This window comes from Oryx dammah, unplaced genomic scaffold (genome assembly GCF_014754425.2).
Source record: "Oryx dammah isolate SB20612 unplaced genomic scaffold, SCBI_Odam_1.1 HiC_scaffold_4, whole genome shotgun sequence".
Lineage (NCBI taxonomy): Eukaryota > Metazoa > Chordata > Mammalia > Artiodactyla > Bovidae > Oryx > Oryx dammah.
Window position 1 is genome coordinate 62,010,366 of NW_024070188.1, and position 20,539 is coordinate 62,030,904.

Consider the following 20,539-nt stretch of genomic DNA (forward strand, 5'->3'; position numbering starts at 1 on the left):
GTGGCTAAGAGACGGCCTGGTACAAAACACTAGCTGGATATATTCACCAAATAAATGAACTAAAGGATTTATCTAATGCTGTAAAATTTTATTGTGTGGCTCCAAAGAAAATGGACCCTAGATACCAGTAGGTCACATAAGTTTTTTGACCTTCAGATTGACATTCATGTTCAATTAACCTTGCTAAAAATGGTATTCTTATTCCCACCCACCCCCCATTTTTCTTCAGGAGATTTCTCATTTTTTCTTTCAGTAGCTTATCTAGTAACTGGTGTGGGAGATGGTATTAACTTTTTAAAAAATGAAAGCCCTAATGGAAAAGAATTATCTGCAGTAAAGTGGAGAAAATGTACTGTTCCATGCCAATGCAGGTTTCAAATTAAGCTAAATATTCTTGCCTAAATGAGAAGAGTAAGATAGCTGAATCAGCCTCAAATCTTTTACTTAATGTTAGCATCACAAATGGAAGCAATTATAATTGCTGGCAGAAATGAATCATTCTAAAACTAGGTCTGTGCAGACAATTCTTTATATTCACTTAATATGGCTTAAAACCACCATTCTTTGATTGGAACAACCCCCAGAAGGAGAACAGTGGTATTTGTTGATGCTGTCTTTAAAAAATTAATTTTCAAAGTTTTTATGAGTGTACTTTAAATATAGGCTTATACCACATACATAAATTTCAACTGTTGCTTCAAACCTCATTTTTTAAAGAAATAACATCAACAGTTGAAGAACAGAGTCCCTGAAATAGCCAATGGTGTGTAACCATAGATTGGAGCCACAAAAAAAAAAAAAAAAACCCACCCAGAAACCCACGAATTCCCCAGGGAACCGGAAGCACGCCTGTAAGTATAATACTATCCAGTGTTGTTCCTGGAAAGTTGACACAGGGTCCATTCTGAAAACATCTTTTTGAATACTCAGCTGTGGGGTAGGGGCAGGGAGGGGGCCATACTAGACCCTGGGCATCCCAGCTAGAGACAGGTCTCTCTCCCACCCACGTGAGCTCCCAGCACACACAAAGCTGGCTAAGATGAAAGATCGCTATGATGGTACCTATCCCCGACGTAAACTGTTCTTTTCTTTCTGGCACCAATAATTAATAATCGCGGCTTCAACATCTGGACTGGAAATGATGCGGTGGAAGTGTGGAGGACAAAAAAAGAATTGCTGGGGAAATGTATCGTGTGTATTAGGTCATTGCCGTAGTTAGAAGATTGGGATTCTGGTGGGTAACAGAAGTGAAGGAAACGGATAGGTAGGGCGCCGCCATCTCCAGCCCTCTTCCTTGCTCCCAAGCCCTGGTCAAGCCTGTCATGTTTAAGTAGCACGAAAACTAAACTGTGCTCACTCTTAGCGGTGACCTCGGCTGGGCGAACCCCTCCGATGCTGAATTTACTGGTCCGGACGTTACTTTACAGAAAACGAAATTCAGATTAATGGAACACACAAGTCTTGCACCTCCAGAAATTAAGAATTTCATTATTTTTACTCTGAGTCAAATAAGAAGTAAACAGTCTACGAGTCCTGTGGGAGGCGGACATTTCCTGGGCCGGGGAGCCAGGAGGTAGGGGTTGTCCTGCTTCCCAAACCGGCCGGGTGTCGGTTGCGCGGATCCAGAGAAAGCTGTATCAAGTCTCATCCCGGGTTCCCGCCCCTGGGACTGTGCCCTCCCCAGCCTCCACGCCCGCATCTCCCAGAGCCTCCAGTCGCTCCCGGCTCACCCCTGGGAACCGGCGCCCCGGCGATCCTCCGGAACCACTAGACGCTACTTGGACTCAGAGTCTGCTTTTTTGGCTTATTTCACATCTTTGCCTCGCTTGCAATAGATGTCCATGCCCCCCGTACCCAGGCTTTGCAGCCTCGCGAGGCCACGGCGCCCCCCGGAACATCCCTGCGCTCCTAGCCGCGAGCGTAACCCCGGGTCCCTCCGTGGAAGGCGCGGGACTGGAGAGCGCGTCGCCTGAGACTGGAAGGGACCGGTTCGCGCCCTAAGTGAAGCACGCCCCGGTGGCGTCCTTGGGGGGGCTCTGGGTTCCTTCAACGTTGGGGCGTTGGCACCCGAGCATCCGGGAGCCCCGCAACCCGCGGGCACCGAAGTTTCTCTCTTCCCTGGCCGGCAACTGAACAGGGTCCCGCGGCTGCGCCGGGAGAAACTGTGGGTGGAAAAGCCGCTGCATCTCGCGGGGAAGGGGGCTGAGGGCGCTGTCACTTGTTGAAGCTAATAAACGCGGCGCGACCCCGGAACGCTGTTGTTTCTAAAATCTTTAGCTGTGCCCGCTATCCCCCAGCCCGGATCCGGGAAGGAGGGACGAGCGCGAGCGGCTGGCAATGCAGAAGAGGGGCCCGCGCCCCGACAGCCGACCCGGGTGGGTGCTGGGGCTCCTGAGGGGAGCAGGTCCGGTCCCCCTCGCGGCAGCTGCCGAGGTTTCCAGCCGCAGAGCGTCCTCCCTGCCGGTGAAACCGCGTGGGACACAACCCATCGCCGCTCGTCACCTACTTACAAGTCGCTGTCGCTAGGATTCCCGCCACTCCTCTCAGACCAGCCCCCCACCTCTGCCACTTTTCGGAGTCCCCCGCCCCCGTTCCTGCCTCCCCGGAGCTGCGGGGCAGTCGGACGCGGAACCGCCGAGCCGCGAGGACGCCTGCCTGGAGCTGCCTTCTCTCCGCAGCCGAGCCGGCGCCCCCTGCCCTTCGCCGCGGTGTTGGGCGGGCGCCCCTGCCGCCCTCGCTCCGCTCATCCCGGCCTTCTTCCGCGCTCTCCTCCCGCCGGTCCCGGAGCTTCGCCACCGCCGGGTGCGGCGGGGCAGGCGCGATGCGGCAGCTGTGCCGCCGGGGCCGCGTGCTGGGCATCGCGGTGGCCATCGCGCACGGGGTCTTCTCCGGCTCCCTCAACATCCTGCTTAAGTTCCTCATCAGCCGCTACCAGTTCTCCTTCTTGACCCTGGTGCAGTGCCTGACCAGCTCCACCGCGGCGCTGAGCCTGGAGCTGCTGCGGCGCCTGGGGTTCATCGCGGTGCCCCCCTTCGGCCTGAACCTCGCTCGCTCCTTCGCGGGGGTCGCCGTGCTCTCCACGCTGCAGTCCAGCCTCACGCTTTGGTCCCTGCGCGGCCTCAGCCTACCCATGTACGTGGTCTTCAAGCGCTGCCTGCCCCTGGTCACCATGCTCATCGGCGTCCTGGTGCTCAAGAACGGAGCGCCCTCGCCGGGGGTGCTCGCGGCCGTGCTCATCACCACCTGCGGCGCAGCTCTGGCAGGTGAGCTGGACCCGCGCGGACCCCCGGCCCACCCCGCCCCACCAGCCAGTGACCTCGGGGATCACTCAGTGCAAAGCCCTCACTTCCAGATGGGGAGACTGAGGCAGAGAGCTTTGAACGCGGTGGCTCCGCTAGCAGATGGGACCCCTGAGACCCAGCAGAGTCTTCCTCTGCGCTCCGGCCTCCTCCTTTCGAGTCCCCACTCCCACTACTAGTCCGGGTTTCCGACCCCCGCCCCTGTCTCGCTCCGTAACGCCCTTGCCTCCTCGCCCTCCTCCTTCCGTCTTCCCCCTTTATTTCTTCCTTCCTCCGGGAGGGGGTGGGCGAGCCGCCCTAGCCTGGGAGGTATAGCCCCCAGACCGAGACGGAAGGAGGGGGCCGAGAACTTCTCTGGGTCACGCGGGGCCGGAGTGGGCAGGGACGATGCGAGCCAAGCTTGAGCCCTGAGGCTAGCTTGGGATCTCCGGCGCCACGCGGGGGGCTGCAGACGCTAGGCAAAGGTGGGCGGATTGAGACTCTGGCAGGTTGGGCGTGGAGGACTGAGCAAGATGGGCGCCAGCGGAGCGGGCAACCTTCTTTCGAGGGTCTCCCCATGCCCAGCCTGCCCGGGGAATAGCCACGAGCCGGGACCCCCCTCTCTCTTCTGTGCCCCACGGAGGCGGCAGTCGTACCACGTGCCCAGGCGACACCCGTGCCAGCTCGGGGAAGCCACAGCGCCTACCCCGAGGGTATCGGTGCTGTCCGGAGCCTCTGTCTTGGAGAGAGGTAGACGGGACGCCCCCCGAGGATAAGAAAGGGAGGGCGCGCCTCTCCTGCCTCGAACTGGGCAATTGACTGTACTTGGCTTTTCCTTTCGATACGCGTGGGTAGAGCTAGGGCGCACACCCTACTTTCCAACCTACGCCGTTGCCCCCAGTGGATACCAGCTCCCGCCAACCCAGTGTCTTCTCTGTTTCCTTCCTGCCCTACGTTCCTCGGACCTCTCTCGATGCGCTCCAGGAGCCGGTGACCTGACCGGCGACCCCATCGGGTACGTCACCGGCGTGCTGGCGGTGCTGGTGCACGCTGCCTATTTGGTGCTCATCCAGAAGGCGAGCGCAGACACGGAGCACGGGCCGCTCACCGCGCAGTACGTCATCGCCGTGTCCGCCACCCCGCTGCTGGTCGTCTTATCCTTTGCCAGCACCGACTCGATCCACGCCTGGACCTTCCCCGGCTGGAAGGACCCGGCCATGGTGACCATCTTCGTGGCGTGCATCCTGATCGGCTGTGCCATGAACTTCACAACGCTGCACTGCACCTACATCAACTCGGCGGTGACCACCAGCTTTGTGGGGGTGGTGAAGAGCATCGCTACCATCACTGTGGGTATGGTGGCCTTCAGCGATGTGGAGCCTACCTCTCTATTCATTGCTGGCGTCGTGGTGAACACCCTGGGCTCCATCATTTACTGTGCGGCCAAATTTTTGGAAACTAGAAAGCAGAGCAACTACGAGGACCTGGAAACACAGCCGGGGGGAGAGGAGGCGCAGCCAAGTGGAGATCAGCTGCCGTTTGTCATGGAGGAGCTGCCCGCAGTGGGTGGAAATGGCGGGTCAGAAGGTGGGAAGGCCGCAGGTGGCTCCACTCAACCGGGTGGGCAAGAGGCTAGGGGCAGCCCCAGAGGGGTCTCGCTGATGGCTAGGAGCTCGAAGATCTCAGACAGCCCTGAAGAAGTGGGCAGGAGTTCATTAAAGGATGCTTACCTCGAAGTGTGGAGGTTAGTTAGGGGAGCCAAGTATGTAAAGAAGGATTATTTGATAGAAAATGAGGAGTTACCCAGTCCTTGAAAAGGAAATGCACGTATGTATATATGTACATACACTTATTTTATATGTGAAAGATGACATATTTTAATGAGGAGCCGCCCAGTTTTATGCTTGGAGTGGGGAAGGGGAGCAAAGAAAGAAGCTGAAATGTCTGACTGCAACAAAATTAGTACCCGTGTGAATTATTTAGCCTAAGAATACCAAAAGCATCACAGAGGCAAAAGAATGTGAAGGTGACTAGCAAACTAAGGCAGGGTTTCAGCTGCAGACTCTTAGCACATTTTTGGTCATTATGACCACAACCAAATATCTGCATATATGGAGAGTCCTTCAACCACCCCCTCCAAAGATGGAGCATAGAGATGATGGCAGCACTTAATTAAGTTTAAAGATTACATGCAAGGGAACCTTTTTGACGATAGTTTGAACTATAGTTTTTATGGCCACTTCGGAAGAATATATTATTGAAATAACATATTTAAATACACTGAACTAATGTTTACTGTTTAAAGTCACCTGAAATATGTTTACTCTAATTTTCCTCTGTTTTAAAATATATATAAGTGCTCTACTCTTCTATTGGTAGAAAATGTTACAACTATTTTGAAAATGAATTCTTAGCTTTAATCATGAACTTTAAAGTTGGCTTTTAGTAATTAAAAATATTTGAAAGGTTGTTTTAGTTCATTGCTTTGTAATATTTGTTATTGAATGCCATAACCTTTTTAAAAAACAGTTTTACTGTGTCCAGTATTCTTTCAAGCAAATGCAATGGCTGATGTATAATTCAGTGTTAACTGAAACCCAAACAGAAATGAGACCATTCAGTTAAGCTAGGCCTTTCAAGTCGCGCTGCACATCCTAAACCATGTTACAAAAAGAGCAACTGCTATATTCACTTTATGATATTTTTCTATCTTAAATTTGTCAAAATAAAGTATGAGTCTCTGCTAAAAGGTATATTGTTAGAAATTTGTCTTTGACACATCTGTGTTCTGTTGTTGCTGTGTGGCTTGTGTTCGCCCCCTGTGAGTGGTGTTTAGTATCTGGGGCACAGGGCTCATCCCCCATCAGGAACTTCCTAAATTAGCATAGCAGTTTGGTTTCAAACAACAACATTAAAAACACTCTCGTTTTCCAGTCAAGGAAAAGTAAAGTAAAAATAAAGTCCTGCCTCATGTTGCCTTGTGAGAGCCATCCACAACTGACTTCAGTTAAGATGGAGTTTGAAACGTAATAAAAGCGGGAAGCCAGGGGAAGTCTTCCTGTCAGCCACCTCCCAGAGTGTACTTGGAAGGTGAAGACAGTCACCATTTGCCAGCATGTTTCTGAGACTTTATTTTTCTTCATTTTCCAAAGATCAAAACCAAGCAAAAAGCAGAGGCATCAGTTTTTCTCTACAAGCTGGTAAGTGTCGTTGTGATGGTTTGTGATTGGTTCTGGCTTGCTTGTTTTCATCAGCAATTGATGTTTCCATAGGTACCTCTAGAAGCCATTTAAGTGGTAGGAGCTGTCATATGGCTGCAGTTAGAAATGGTTGACTAGAGTTATAATGACTTCTTTCAAAATAAGCATTAAAGGTAATGCCAGCATGCCAGAAGGCAACATTCTGTAGCTACTCTATGAAGCTGAGAATTTGTGAAAAGCAGCAAAACTGAACAAAGTATATATTTTTTAAGTCCACTGTCAGACAAATCAATAAAATGATTGTTTTTCACTGAAAAAATTCCCTTTTGGTTAAAACTGTGGGTTTGCATTTATTACAAAAAGATTAACTCTTTCCTGTCAATAGACTTGTAGAAACATTTGTAGAGACACTCCAACCAATCCAATGGAAGCATTTCCTTTACTTGGATGGATGAACTCCATTCATTCAAGGATGGTCCTGGGACCGAGCCAAGGAGGTGCATAGGTACTTTTGGTAAGACTTAAGTTTCCTAATTTTCTTTTCTGGGCTTGCCTCGTGGCTCAGCAGTAAAGAATCTGCCTGCCAGTCCAGGAGATGCGAGTTTGATCCCTAGGTTGGGAAGATCCCCTGGAGAAGGAAATGACAACACACTCCAGCATTCTTGCCTGGGAAATCCCATGACTAGTGGGCTACGGTCCATGGGGTCTAAAGAGTCAGATGCAACTGGGCGACTAAACAACATCATTTATCCTTTCACTGGACTTGAACCTAGGAGGGTAGGGTGGGGGTGGGGCAGACATACTGTTGTCATCTTACCACCAGAAAAAGATACAACAGGAAAAAATCAACACAGAGAGGTGGACCAGGGTGGTAGAGAGAGAGAGAGAAACTGAGTTCTGAGTCCTGATTTCACAGGAGCCTGGCATTCAGATGGCTTTCCTGTAAGTTAGCACTAGAGCTCAGATTGTCAGATATAAAACAAGGTCTTTTTTTAAAATTGTTTTTATTTGCTTTAGTCATTGAGATTTCTGCCACTTTCAATAACAAAGAATCCCAAGTGACACAAATATAAATGCCTGGTTTTTAGCAACAAGGTGGGGTAAAAGGACCAAAAGAGGTTTTTGTTTGTTTTGTGCTTGTTTTGTTTGTTTTTCATTTTTCACCAACACAAGCTTTTACCCCTACCCTTGCCTAGGGATTAGATATGCCACTCTGGTCTCAAAAATTACCATCTACTCTGTATCACCCATGGTCTTAAACAACCCATGGTTTTACCTATCATCCTTGTCTTCAGTTTACAATTCAGTGAATCCTACATTCACGCTTCTCAAATTCACTGGATGTTGGAGCAATGTTTTGTATTGCACACTATTATAAATATTATCTGAGGTTTATTATTATAGTCCTTGCTAGGTGCTAGGTGCAGTTCTCAGGCTTTTACATGGACTAATTCATGTAATTCTTACAATATTTCTACATGTTGGCATTAATATTATCCCAATAATACAAGGAGTAAACTGAGGTGTGGAGGGCTAAGGAACTTTCCCTGACCTCTTAGCTGGTAACCTGTAGATGTGGGAGCTGATTTGAACCCAGGCAGTCTGACTCCATTGCCCATCTGTCTCACCATTATCCTATCCTGCCTCTTGGTGAGATACATTCAACCTGACATCATAAAGCTGGAGAATGTGGGAGTGCTGGTGGGTAGTTCCAGTGCTTGTTCATTACAACTCAGTTAGGACCGTAGAGTCTGCTGTCCTCAGAAAGAAAAAGGATACAACCTATATGTGTGTGTGTATGAACAGTTTTCTGTTTGTGAGCACTAAGGGACCCAGAGAGCAGTTGAGGTACCAAGAAAACAGAATCAAGAAAGGGGTTCTATTGCTATTGTAACCAAGTCCCCAAGATCTCCAGACTTTCCAGTCCATCACTCATTTAATATTCAAACAAGTCAACTTAATCCTTCACCTTAAATAACCCTGAGAGGTACAGACCTTCAGACTAGTGTTTCTGAGGATTCACTGAGCATGCTCAGTGTTGCTGATTACTTCCTGTTCCCAGCTGCTGTGTTGATCATTTTGAAAAAAGACTTTATTGGAATATAATTTATGTACCATAAAATTTGCTCATTTTAAGTGCACGATACTCATTAGCATGTTTATAGAATGGTACAACTGTTACCACTGTCTAATTCCAGAACATTTTCATTGTCCCAAAAAGAAATCCTGTACCTGATAGAAGTCACTATCCTTATTCTCTGAATCTCCCCAGCCCCTGGCATCGCTAACCAACTTTCAGCCTCTGTGGGTTTGCTTCTTGTGACTAAATGCTTTCTGCTGTCTTGAAATTGCTCTTTCAAGCTGTTCTTCCTAACCTGCTCCTGTGCTCCATTTTTTTTTTTTTTTTGACACCAGGTACTGCTATTAATGATAGAAAGTTAATGTTGAGATGCAGTTGATAAGATTTACTGAATGCTTACAACTACCTATCCTAAGGACATTTCAGTGCAGGAAAGGAAAACTTAAAAGTCAGTATTGGAAGTCTCTGTTCTTGGGGTCTGAGTGGTCCTCTGTCACCTGGGCCCTGCCTGCTGCTCTGTGGGGCCCACTCCTGCCCAGGACAGTGCCTTCCCCACAGTCACACTTACCCTAGGCTTAAGCCCCCAAGATGCTTATTTTCCTATTGTTTTTCTGAAGAAGTACCTGGGAAGAGCTGTGACACTAAAACAAAAGAGAAATCATTTGACAATATAATTATTCTCTTCCAAGAATGTGGAAAAACCATAGTTATCAAAAAATATCATCCCTGGGACTTCCCTGGTAGTCCAGTGGTTAAGACTCTACTTCCACTGCAGGGGACAAAGGTTCCATCCTTGGTAGCAGGGAAGATCCTACATGCCATGCAATGTGGCCAAAAAAATAAACAGGCTTTAAAAACTTTTTACACAAAACACACACATGCACACATATAGGAGGTTTAGATAGATAGAGAAAGTTATTCTGGAAAAGTTTATAACTAATGCAAAGTTGGCTATCTGCCCACCTGTTGGCTGCCACCCACTCCCACATTCTTCCTTGCGCACAGAACTCTAAACTTGTTCAAGTACAAGCAGCAGTGTGCTCAGGGAAGGTGGGTCAACCCCCTGTTGGATTAATCATCTTTTTTCTAAAGCCTTCATGGCGGACTCATAGCTCTTTGCCAATGATTGACTTAGCAGAGGGCCTGTGATGCAGCTAGAGTAGGAGATGAATGAGTAAGTATGCTAGGAAAGGGGTTCTGGGCCAGTTCTCTATGATGAGAAGATGCTCTTAACCCTTTATCCTGCCTTTGTATGCAGTTGGTAGGGATGTGATTTCTGAAGCTATGGCAGTTATTTTGCAGCCTCAAGTAGACAACCCTAAGTGTGAACAGTGATATGTTCAGGGCAAACAAGAAAATGAGGGAAATAGCCTGTTTATTGGTGCCTTCATTGTACTGCTCATTTAACAGCACTGGAACTGCCTACTTCAGGCATCTTGTTACAGGAGAGGATAAATTCCTATTCTAACGTCACTTGTAGCTGGGCATTCTTTTTCTTTAAGCCAAATCTTCCCAACTGATATTAAATTTAAATTTGATAGTTAATTTTGCATCAAAAAGAAAATACAGTTGAAAAGCAAAATGTTTTTTCATTGTAACATCAATTTTAATCCATCCACCCATAATTTATTCCTTGATTCAACAAACAAACAATAAGTAAATATTATATACCAGCTTCTGAACAGTTTATTTCCTTTTTAAAACTATTTCTTTATAGTCAATGTAATTGGTGATTTCTTTATACGTGAAGGATTACTTCCAAAAGGGCTAATTTGAGGATGAAGACTAGCCAAACATTCTTTGAAAAGGCAATAAAAACTCTAAGGTTTATCTTCTAAAGTTTATCTGAAAGACATAACTGGACAATGTTTCCCATAGTCACCAAGAGTTTAAAAAAAATGATCCAGAAATGTGATGGAAAAGGGGCAAAAGGTGTCAATAAAAAGTGTTTCGTGAAGGAGATCAAATTGCTCTTATACAATGAAAGGATCCTTGTGTGTTTAATCACTCAGTTATGTCTCTCATTTTGCTACCCAGTGGACTGAGTAGCCGGCCAGCCTCCCTGTCCATGGGATTTCCCAGGCAAGAATACTGGAGTGGGTTGCCATTTTCTCCTCCAGCGGATCTTTCTGATTACCTGGGATTGAACCCACATCTCCTGTGTCTCCTGCACTGCAGGTGGATTCTTTACCCGTTGAGCCATCAGAGAACTCCAACCTCATTTAAATAGGAAAAAAGCAAATTAACCCACAGTGAAAATATGTGTGTCAGTGAGGCTGCTGGAACGGAAGTCTGTTCGTGAGCAAGCACGTTAGTATCACCTCTGCAGAAAAAAAAAACAAAAACAAACAGATAATAAACAATGCACATTATTATGGGCTGAATGTTAATGTCTCCCTCCTTCACCCCGAATTCATATGTTGAAATCCTAACCCTCAAGGCATTGGTATTAGGAGATGGGGCCTTTGGAGAGATTAAGTCGTGAGGGTGTGGCTCTTTTACCTGGGATTGGTGCCCTTATAAGAAAACACAGGGGAACGTGCCTCCTGTCTCTGCTCTTTGCCAGGTGAGCATAAAGAGGAGCTGGCCATGTGCAATCCAGGTATCAGGCCCTCACCAGACACTGGATCTCCCAATGCCTTCATTTCATATGTTCCCAGACTCCAGAATTGTGAGAAATAAATGTTGATTGTTTAAGCCACCCAGTCTATAACGTCTTTAGAAGAGAACTGAGAAACTGAATATTCCTGTGAGTGAGGGTTTCTACCATTACAACCCCACCCCTACTTTCAGACTATTATGAGAGAGAAATGCACTTTTGTTGAGCTTTTGTATTCAGGCTCCTTTTTAGTTCAGCAGTTTAGCCAGTATTCTCACCAAAATACTGTCATCTCACTTGTCACAGTGAGAAAGAATGATTTTGAAAAAAAGCGGCAGGGAATGAGGGCTTCCTCCTACTCTTTTTCTTCTTCTCCTTCTCACTGTCCTCCTGACCAACACCCCATGTGTAATGGCCCAGGACTCCAGACTTCCTATACCCGCTGCATCATTTTAATTTGCAGAACTATTGAAGGCGCAGTATGTACATGAGTGTGACTGGTTTAGTCACAGAGTCGTGTCTGACTCTTGGGACCCTATGGACTGTAGCCCACCAGGCTCCTCTGTCCATGGGATTCTCCAGGCAAGAATACTGGAGTGGGTTGCCATTTCCTTCTCCAGGGGATCTTCCTGACCCAGGCATAGACTTTGGGCTACTGTATTGCAGGCAGTCTCCTGCATTACAAGTGGATTCTTTACTGACTGAGCCACAGGGATGGCCGTATATATATAGATATATATATATATCCATATATATATATATAAGTTACTACTATCCATTTTTCCCATTGATTTTATTAACAGTGGATAGAATTCAATGAGTACAATATTCTTTGCATGTTTAGTCATGTCCAGTTCTTCGCAACACTTTGGACTGTAGTCAGCCAAGCCCCTCTGTCCATGGGATTTTCCAGGTCAGAGTATTGGAGTGGGTTGCCATGCCCTCCTCCAGGGGATCTCCCTGAACCAGGGACTGAGCCTACGTCTTCTGAGTCTCCTGCATTGCAGGTGGATTCTTCACCACTGAGCCATCAGAGAAGCACAATGTTCTTTAGTAGAACTTAAATAAGAATTAGTTCATGGTTTATACCAACAGAATCAATTGAATATATCAAGTGCATTCAAATGAGCAAAATCAATTTTTTCTTAGCTATCTGAGTAATGTCTATTTGTCATTTCTTTCTTTGATTTCACTACAGAAAAGATTTTGGGACTCAAAAGCAAATGAGTAGAACCATCATTTTTCTGAAATCCATCCTTTATGGCAAACTAATTTGATAGATCTTCAGAACTTGCCAGAAAGTAACAATGGATTAACTTCAGTGATATATTCTGAAAATAATCGATAAAATAAACTTGATGCAACAGAAGGAACAGTTACTTATTATCAAGGGCAAGCGTTTGATTTTATCTCTTCACATGCTGTAATATGTTTGGTTCTTTTCTGCCTCTGGATCAGCCTTTTCCTGTGGTGTGATGGGAAAGAGAAAATTTGATTTTAATTATTTGATGCCAAAATGCCAAAACACTTGTTGAAAAATGGAAAAACCTGATAATCTTGATGTTTTTCTATCTTGATGCAGAAGACCTAATTCAGAGAGGTCCAGACAATGGACCAAATTTCTTGCTTTTTGCTTGGCTATTTGGCATCATGCATACCATATGCATGTATGTGTCCTTGCATCAGATGTCTCTCAGTGGGTGAGAGATGCTATTGGTCTTGGACTGGCTTTCTGTATAATTATGATGAATCTAGAGTGCTAATCTATGGTGTGATTGAATAAAATAATACCAGTTATAAATCTCTGCTGTATAGCACCCCTGCCTTGGATTATTGGGAGTTAACACAGGTCATGTCTGAATTTCAAAAGTCTTGACTGTATGTGGAGTGCTTTCACACTGATTGCCCAGTTCTCTGGAGGGCTACCATTCTTTCTCATCAATAATTGCTGTGTACAGTTACCCTTAAAGAAGCCCATTGCAAGCAGCCCAGTTCAAAAGACTAGTTTCCTGTTTTTCTTTCAAGAGGAATGTTCAATTTTCAAATGAATTGGATAGGCAAATAGGGAAAAGTTTTACATTTTGCAATTTGCCTAGTGGCTGTCTTCCAAAATCTGCAATATATTTTGTAAACATTATTACCGACTTGGTAAGCGGCCATTTCTGTAGCCACTTACCGTCACTGTGATGGTATAAAGGGCAATTCACTTTACCTAATACTCCTTAAGCCTTCCAGAGCACTGCTGCAATCATAGGATGGCACTACCTCTTCCATGTGATAAATGTGACTGGCTTTGTAAGTAAACACCGTCCCCTTTAATTCCATCACCATATGGAGAGATGATTGTGGAAAGGGGGCCAGTAGGCCAGACAGTTCACTGCACAAAGGCAGGTATTCCACTGTCTTATCTGCCCTCCTCTTTCCTACTGCCCAGCACCCTGCCTAGAACGCAGTCTAGCACTCAATTAATATTTGTTGACTGACTGACAAAAGAAAGCCAAGTCAGGAAAAATCAAAGCACAACTTTAGTTTTCTCATTCAATTATAAGCTCTTTTAAGATGGCCCAATTGGTAAGCCTGATTTCCCTAAAGTGCCATTCTTGGAAAATAAAATGCTGTAAATTGAATCTGCTGGATAAGGAATTGGCTGTATAGTCTCTGCATAAAGGCAGAGGCAGGAAGGTTTGGTGCGCTGTTTGGAGGTCTGCTCTGCAAGGAAGGAGCTCCTGCCCAGTACTTTTGGCGCCCCGGGGTTCCATGCAGTCAGGTTTTAGGAGACTTGTTGTGGCTCAATCCAATAAAAAATGTTCATAAAGAAACTTTTTTTTGGCTAGGATGCTTGTCTTGAAAAATAATAGAGAACATTGTTAACAATTCAGCCAGGGAAGATAGAAATAGGTCACACAAAAAAATGAAGAGTGAAGTCGTCCTGGCCTTTCTTTAATCTTTTGAACAGTGTTTGAAAGAGCTCCTGGCTGATGAACAAATGTGTTCTGTACTGTGGAGTTAATATCTGTGCCAGGGTTTCTGTCATACCTCTGGGGGTGGTGATCAATATAACTAATAAAGAGGAAATGACTAGACTGAGCCCATTGGAGGCCAGTAATCTCCCTAATGGGACCGCAGAAGGAGACATCCTGAGACACCAGTCACGCTGAGTTTGGAGAAGTGTGGGTCTTAACAGAACAGTTACTGGCTACTCAGTTAGCACTGTTATCTTAAGGAAGCCAGGTAACATCCAAGGATAACACTAAAAAAGAGCAAGAAAATGAGCTTAGCGGACTTCCCTGGTGCTCCAGTGGCTAAGACTCCAAGCTCCCAATGCAGGGGGCCTGGGTTTGATTCTGATCCCAGAACTAGATCCCTCATACTGCAACTAAGACCCAGTGCAGCCAAATATTAATAAATAAATATATATATATATTTTTTTTTTAAGTAAGAGAGAAAATGCACCTAGTGAGTAAGGGAAGACGGAACCACAGAAGAGAGTGAACAAGCAGAAAACAAAAAAGCCTTTTTGCAAAACCGCTATTTTCTTAGAGTATTTTTAGGTTCACAGTGAAACTGAAAGCACAGAGGTTTCCCACTTATCCTCTGCCCCACACAGGCATGGCCTCTCCCATTGTCAACATCCTCCCCCACAGAGCAACACATTTGCTACAACTGATTAATCAAATTGGCACATCATTATCACCCCGAGTCTATAGTTTACGTTACAGTTCACTCTTGGTATTGTATATTCTGTGGGTCTCAACAAATGTATAATGACATGCATCCATCATTATAATATCATAGAGTATTTTCAAGCCCTAAAAATCTTCTGCGGTCTGCCTATTCATTCCTCTCACACACTCCCTGTCCCTGGCAAACACTGATCCTTTGGTTGTTTCCAATGTTATATCGTTGGAATGATATAATAACTTAGCCTTTTCAGACTGATTTCTTTCACTTAATAATATGTGTTTTAGTTTCCATGTCCTTTTTTGCGCTTAATATTCATATTTTTTAGTGCTGAATAATATTCCATTTTTGGATAGACCATAGTTTACTTACCCACTTACCTCCTGAAAGATATTTTGGTTGCTTCAAAATTTGAGTAATTATGAATAAAGCTGCAAAAACACCCATGTGCAGGTTTTTGTGTGGACTCAAGTTTTCAACTGCTTGGGTAAACACCAAGGAATATGATTACTGGATAGTATGGTAACGATATATTTCATTTTGAAAGAAACTGTCAAACTGTCTTCCAAAGTGGCCATATCATTTTGTATTCCAGCAGAAATGGATGAAAGTTCCTGCTGCTCCATATCTTCACTAGCATTTGGTGTTCGGTGTTCCAGGTCCTGGCCATTGTAATACCTGTATAGTGGTATCTTACTGTTGTTTTAACTTGTTATTTCCCTGATGATATGTGATATGGGATTTCTTTCCATATGCTTATTTGCCAGCTGTATACCTTCTTTGGTTAAGGTCTTTGATCCCATTTTCTTAATGGGATTGTTCTCTTGGTATTGACAAAGGATCCTTTTTAAAGGACAACAGAAGAGTTTGCTGATATTTGGAGTAAACCAGTGATCCCAAAGGTGTCTCAGATATATATACATATATATATAAGTATATATATATACACACACATATACACATATATATACATTATATATGCATATATATACACATATATATGTGTGTATATACATACACCTGGGCTTCTCAGGTGGTGCTAGTGGTAAAAAATTTGCTTGCTAATGCAGGAGAAACAAGAGATGCGGGTCTGATCTCTGGGCCAGGAAGATCCCCTGGAGTAGGGAATGGGGACCCACTCCAATATGCTTGCCTGGAGAATTCAATGGACAGGGGAACCTGACGGACTACAGTCCATGGGGCCCCAAAGAGTTGGAAATGACTGAGCATACATAGGTATTACAACCAGTGCTAATACAATCTAAGTCACATCCAAAAGAACCTTTGATTAAAACACAGTGATAACTAGAGAAATAAATAGCCACCAACTAAAGTGCAAGGAAGAAGGTACATAATTGTTAGAGATATTGTTTCAGAATCTAATAGAAATTCTGGCTTCAGTAGAATTTTAAGGTTTAATAGTTCAATAAGAAAAGTTAAGGAGGTATTTCCCTTTAGAAGACAACTGACTAATTCCTGAAATAGAAATCACATCTAGTTACCAAGTCTTCATTAAACATTAGGAAGAAGTTAAAGAGGTGTGTGAAGAATTAACTGTAAGGCAGGAGCCCATGCTTTATACCAGGCTCCCATTACTACCCAGGGTGGCCTCAGATTTCCTCTTTGAAAACTGGGATAATCAAAGAGATTCAGTAATAAGTTTTATGTTTCTTTGCTTTTGTTGTTTTAAGAGCTATGTATACACCTTGGTTATTTTTAAGGGCTTAATATGTCAAAATCTGATTAAAAACTAAATCAATGATTTGCTTTACAGATTCTAAAATGGTCTGTTTAGATTAGAAAGTTACCACACTGGGGACTTCCCTGGTGGTCCAGTGGCTAAGATTTTTTGCTCCCAACACAGCGGGCTGGGTTTGATCCCATGTTAGCTGCAACTAAGAGCTAGCATGCCACAACTAAAAAACCCACATGCCGCAACTAAGACCCAGCAGCACAGTCAAATCAATAAATTTTTTTTAAATAAAGTTACCACATCTACACCAGAAGAACCTATTCAACTTCCTCAAGCCTCCCCTAGTAAGATCCATATCAACACCTGTTAGAGGACTCTAGCCTTGCATCTTCCATCAGTTATGTTCTTATTTATGTTTTTGTATTTGTGTCTCCAATATTCTGAACTTCCATAGAACAGGGTTTGGGTTTGTTCATTTTGTATTTCTAGTGACCGTGTTCTTTCTAGCACTTAGTATGTATTTAGTAAGTGCTTGCTCAATGCATGAATTCCTTCTGTGTTGAAAATGTATTTCAGTCAAAGAAACACTTGTAATAGAGTTACAGGCCCTTCAAAGGCAGACATTGAAAAACAGTGATGCAATGAAAATCCTCCTTCAATTTCCTCCTATGGCATTGTTGTCACAATATTAAAAACCAAATTATGCCACAGACATTTAGTTAATTATTCTTCCTTTTTTACTAATTTGGCCATGCATTTCTTACTTGCAAATTATGTTGTCCTCAAATCTGTGCAAGTCATTGTTACTTGACATGGACATTCACAGACAAAGAATTTGGTTTTTGTAGTTTTGTTTGCAGGTTCAAAATAGAAAAAGATCCTTTGGGAAACTAGGAAAGCAGGATGAGTAGGAAGAGTCCAGCTAAGGAAAGATAGAAAAGGTGGCTTTCTAAATGTGGCTTAATCAATGGAACTAAGGCTGAGGATACATTCAAATGCCTGCCAGAGCCTATTAGTTCTGGATGAACAATGCAAGCTCTAATTTTTGTTGGCTTAATTTTGAGGATTTTTCCAAAGCCGGAGGTACTCTGATTAAATCTCCAAATTTGTTAATTAACAAACATTCTTACGCAGGCTAGAATTTCTCCTGATTGAACACTTTTAATATACAACACAGAAGCACAGGGTACCTCAGTAGATAATTATTTAAATGAGGTGCCAAATACTTGTGTTAAACAGAGATCTTAATTAGCAAAACAGATATATTCATATTTTTGCATATGAAATACTTAATAATACCACTATTCAAGATTTATAAAGACTGTCTTCTCTGAGAAGGTCAATGAAGTCCCTACATTGTTCATTTCCATTCATTCCAAAGAGCCTTTCTTACTTCCTGCTATTCATGTCATTCTCATGGAGTTGCTTAAGAGGTGTTGCATGAGGCTGAGAGAATAATTTTCATTGTCAGATATGTAAAATGATGTTTTCCTGAGACTGTACACATTGGCAAAGCTGAGAATAAGAATATGACCTAAAATATTTTGTGGAGCAGCATTTAGCTTGTTTGTGATGCTTTTGTTGGCTGCTTATGGGAGAAAAGACTTATCTTTTCTGAGATGGATTATGATGGATCCCTGGTGGCTCAGATGGTAAAGAATCTGCCTGCAGTGTGGAAGACCCAGGTTTGGTCCCTGGGTTGGGAAGATCCCCTGGAGAAGGGAATGGCTACCCACTCCAGAGTTCTTGCCTGGAGAATTCCATGGACAGAGGAGCTTGGTGGGCTACAGTTCATGGGGTCACAAAGAGTCGGACATGACTGAGCGACTCTCATTTTCATCTGAAGTGATTATTAGAAATATTAAAGGAAAGGTATTAATCTCTCTGAGTGATATTCAACCTTTCTGGATGGTTGAATTGTTTAATGTCTGCAACAGTAGTTTAATTTTGAAAAAGACTGGATTTATACAACTGCTATGACAGATCAAAATTAGAGAGTATATTTCTAAATTTAAAAAATATGAATATGATCTCTCAGGCTTTTCCTTTGACCAATCATCCAGTTAACAAATATTTCTTAGGCACTATGTTGAGTATGACACTTTGGGCACACAAAAAAATGTAAGTAAGACTTAGTTCCTGCTCTCAAAGAGCGAACATTCTCCTTGGAAAGATAAGACATATGTACATGGCAAGTGACCTCACAGTCCAAAATAGTACATAGATCAGTACCAAAAGCAAAGCAAAGCAACAGACTATTCACTTGCCAACGATAGATGTTTACTCCAAGGCAGAATAAACTTTGTAACTACCAAAGATGGATTAAATTTTACTCTCTTAGTAAGTCTGATCTTCAGTGGCCTCAGCCTGCAAGTCTTGAAGTAGGGCTTGGACTCCCAGAGATAGGGGCTGGGTCACAGCATGAAAACACCAAATCCTAGCTACTAGACCAGTGGTCAGTGACAAGGGCCCTGGACCTTTGGTTTGCAGAAAAGAATTTCCACAAAGACAGAAAGTACTGATGCAAATAAGTATTTGTTAAGAGGAAAAATAATACAGTACATATGGATAGACACATGGGCAGACTCAGAGGGATAGTCCCTGAGTTGCCCCTTCATGGCAGTTTAAATCGCTGATATGGGGCATGCCTTCTGGATTTCCTTTGGCCAATAATTTTGATTTGCCTAATTCCCAAGTCCACATTTGGTATATCTCAGTAACTTCCCATGTGTGTGCATGCATCTCTTAGCCAAGGTGGATTCTACCGCTAAGGCCTATGGGTAGCCTGGCATTAGTTAGCATCACTCCACTTTGACCTCTAAGAAGTCTTTCTGTGCTTGTGTGGTCAGGGAGGTCTCCTGACTTAAAGAATGAGAAATATGTGGTCTGGGCAGGGCCCAGCCTCTTTTCTTAATTGTCCTGCTATTCCTGTCTTGAAGTTTCAATCCTCAGGGTATGAATCTTCAATCACCTTATCCTGGTGATCTCTTTATACCAGCTTTGTTAATATACATATATTTTTAAATGTTGATTTGTCATTAATATGTACTATACATTCACAATAGTGCACATACCCGAAGCATGCAGCTTAATCAATTTTCACAAGATGAACATATCCTTGAAGCCAGCACCCAAATGGCTGCCTCATTTTGAAAATTATTTACTCTTTGTTTCCACAGTTATAAATCTTCCTTGGTAGTTCAACTCTCTACCTCACAGTGAATTTAGAAGGGCTAGCTAATTATAGCTTTAACTGTAAAAGATTAGAGGTGTACAGACTGGCAATGAGAACTATTGGTCTATAGATAGTTCAAGTTTAGATTGTGAGCTAGATCTTTCAGACAGGTTGGCAAGTGGAAGAAAAACAAATTTATTAGAGGTAATGTGAAACGACTAGATTTATCAAAAGAACTAATGGAAAGGAGACTAATCATTCTAGCAATTCCCAGTCAGGCTGGAATGGTTGGACACCAAACATCAGTAAATAGAAATAATATTAAGGAGATTCCTTCTTATATGCCACAAAAAACATTTTTCTTCCTCCATTCATATCACTGTGGAATAACCACAATAGCTGGTGCACTATTTATCGACTTTCTGGGACCAAAGTCTTGTGCAGCTAAATTATCCTTCTTGCTGCTCACTCTGAAATTCTCTAGATTTTACTGTCACAGTCTTTGTCACATAGGGGGTTCTCCCTCCCCTGTTCCCCTTGAGAAGGTAGAAGCATCATCCTCAAAAGAGACCAGTTGCTTTTCTGCTCACTTGTCCCACACTGAGATGAGTCCTCCTGACTGGTTTCAAACCATGCCCCTCCAGATTAGAAATGACCTAGAATTCCCCTGGTGGCTCAGATGGTAAAGAATCTGCCTGCAATGTGGGAGACCTGGGTTTGATACCTGGGTGGGGAAGATGCCCTGGAGGAAGGCATGGCCACGCACTCCAGTATTCTTGCCTGGAGAATCCCCATGGACAGAGGAGACTGGTGGGCTACCGTCCATGGGGGTC

General features: G+C 44.0%; 1 protein-coding gene across 1 annotated transcript; it reads left to right on the top strand.

Annotated features, from left to right (window-relative positions):
- The first annotated feature begins 2,821 nt into the window (after positions 1-2,821).
- SLC35D3 (solute carrier family 35 member D3) lies at positions 2,822-6,191 on the top strand. Its single transcript, XM_040239315.1, has 2 exons — positions 2,822-3,263; positions 4,263-6,191. The coding sequence occupies exons 1-2, from the start codon at positions 2,822-2,824 to the stop codon at positions 5,090-5,092; spliced, it is 1,272 nt and encodes a 423-aa protein (XP_040095249.1). The 3' UTR covers positions 5,093-6,191.
- The last annotated feature ends 14,348 nt before the right edge of the window (positions 6,192-20,539 follow it).

Excerpts from the sequence above, each read along its gene's own strand:
- SLC35D3 (XM_040239315.1), top strand. The coding sequence starts at position 2,822 with ATGCGGCAGCTGTGCCGCCGGGGCCGCGTGCTGGGCATCGCGGTGGCC. Across the intron at positions 3,264-4,262 it reads CTGCGGCGCAGCTCTGGCAG|GAGCCGGTGACCTGACCGGC; the intron begins GTGAGCTGGACC and ends GATGCGCTCCAG.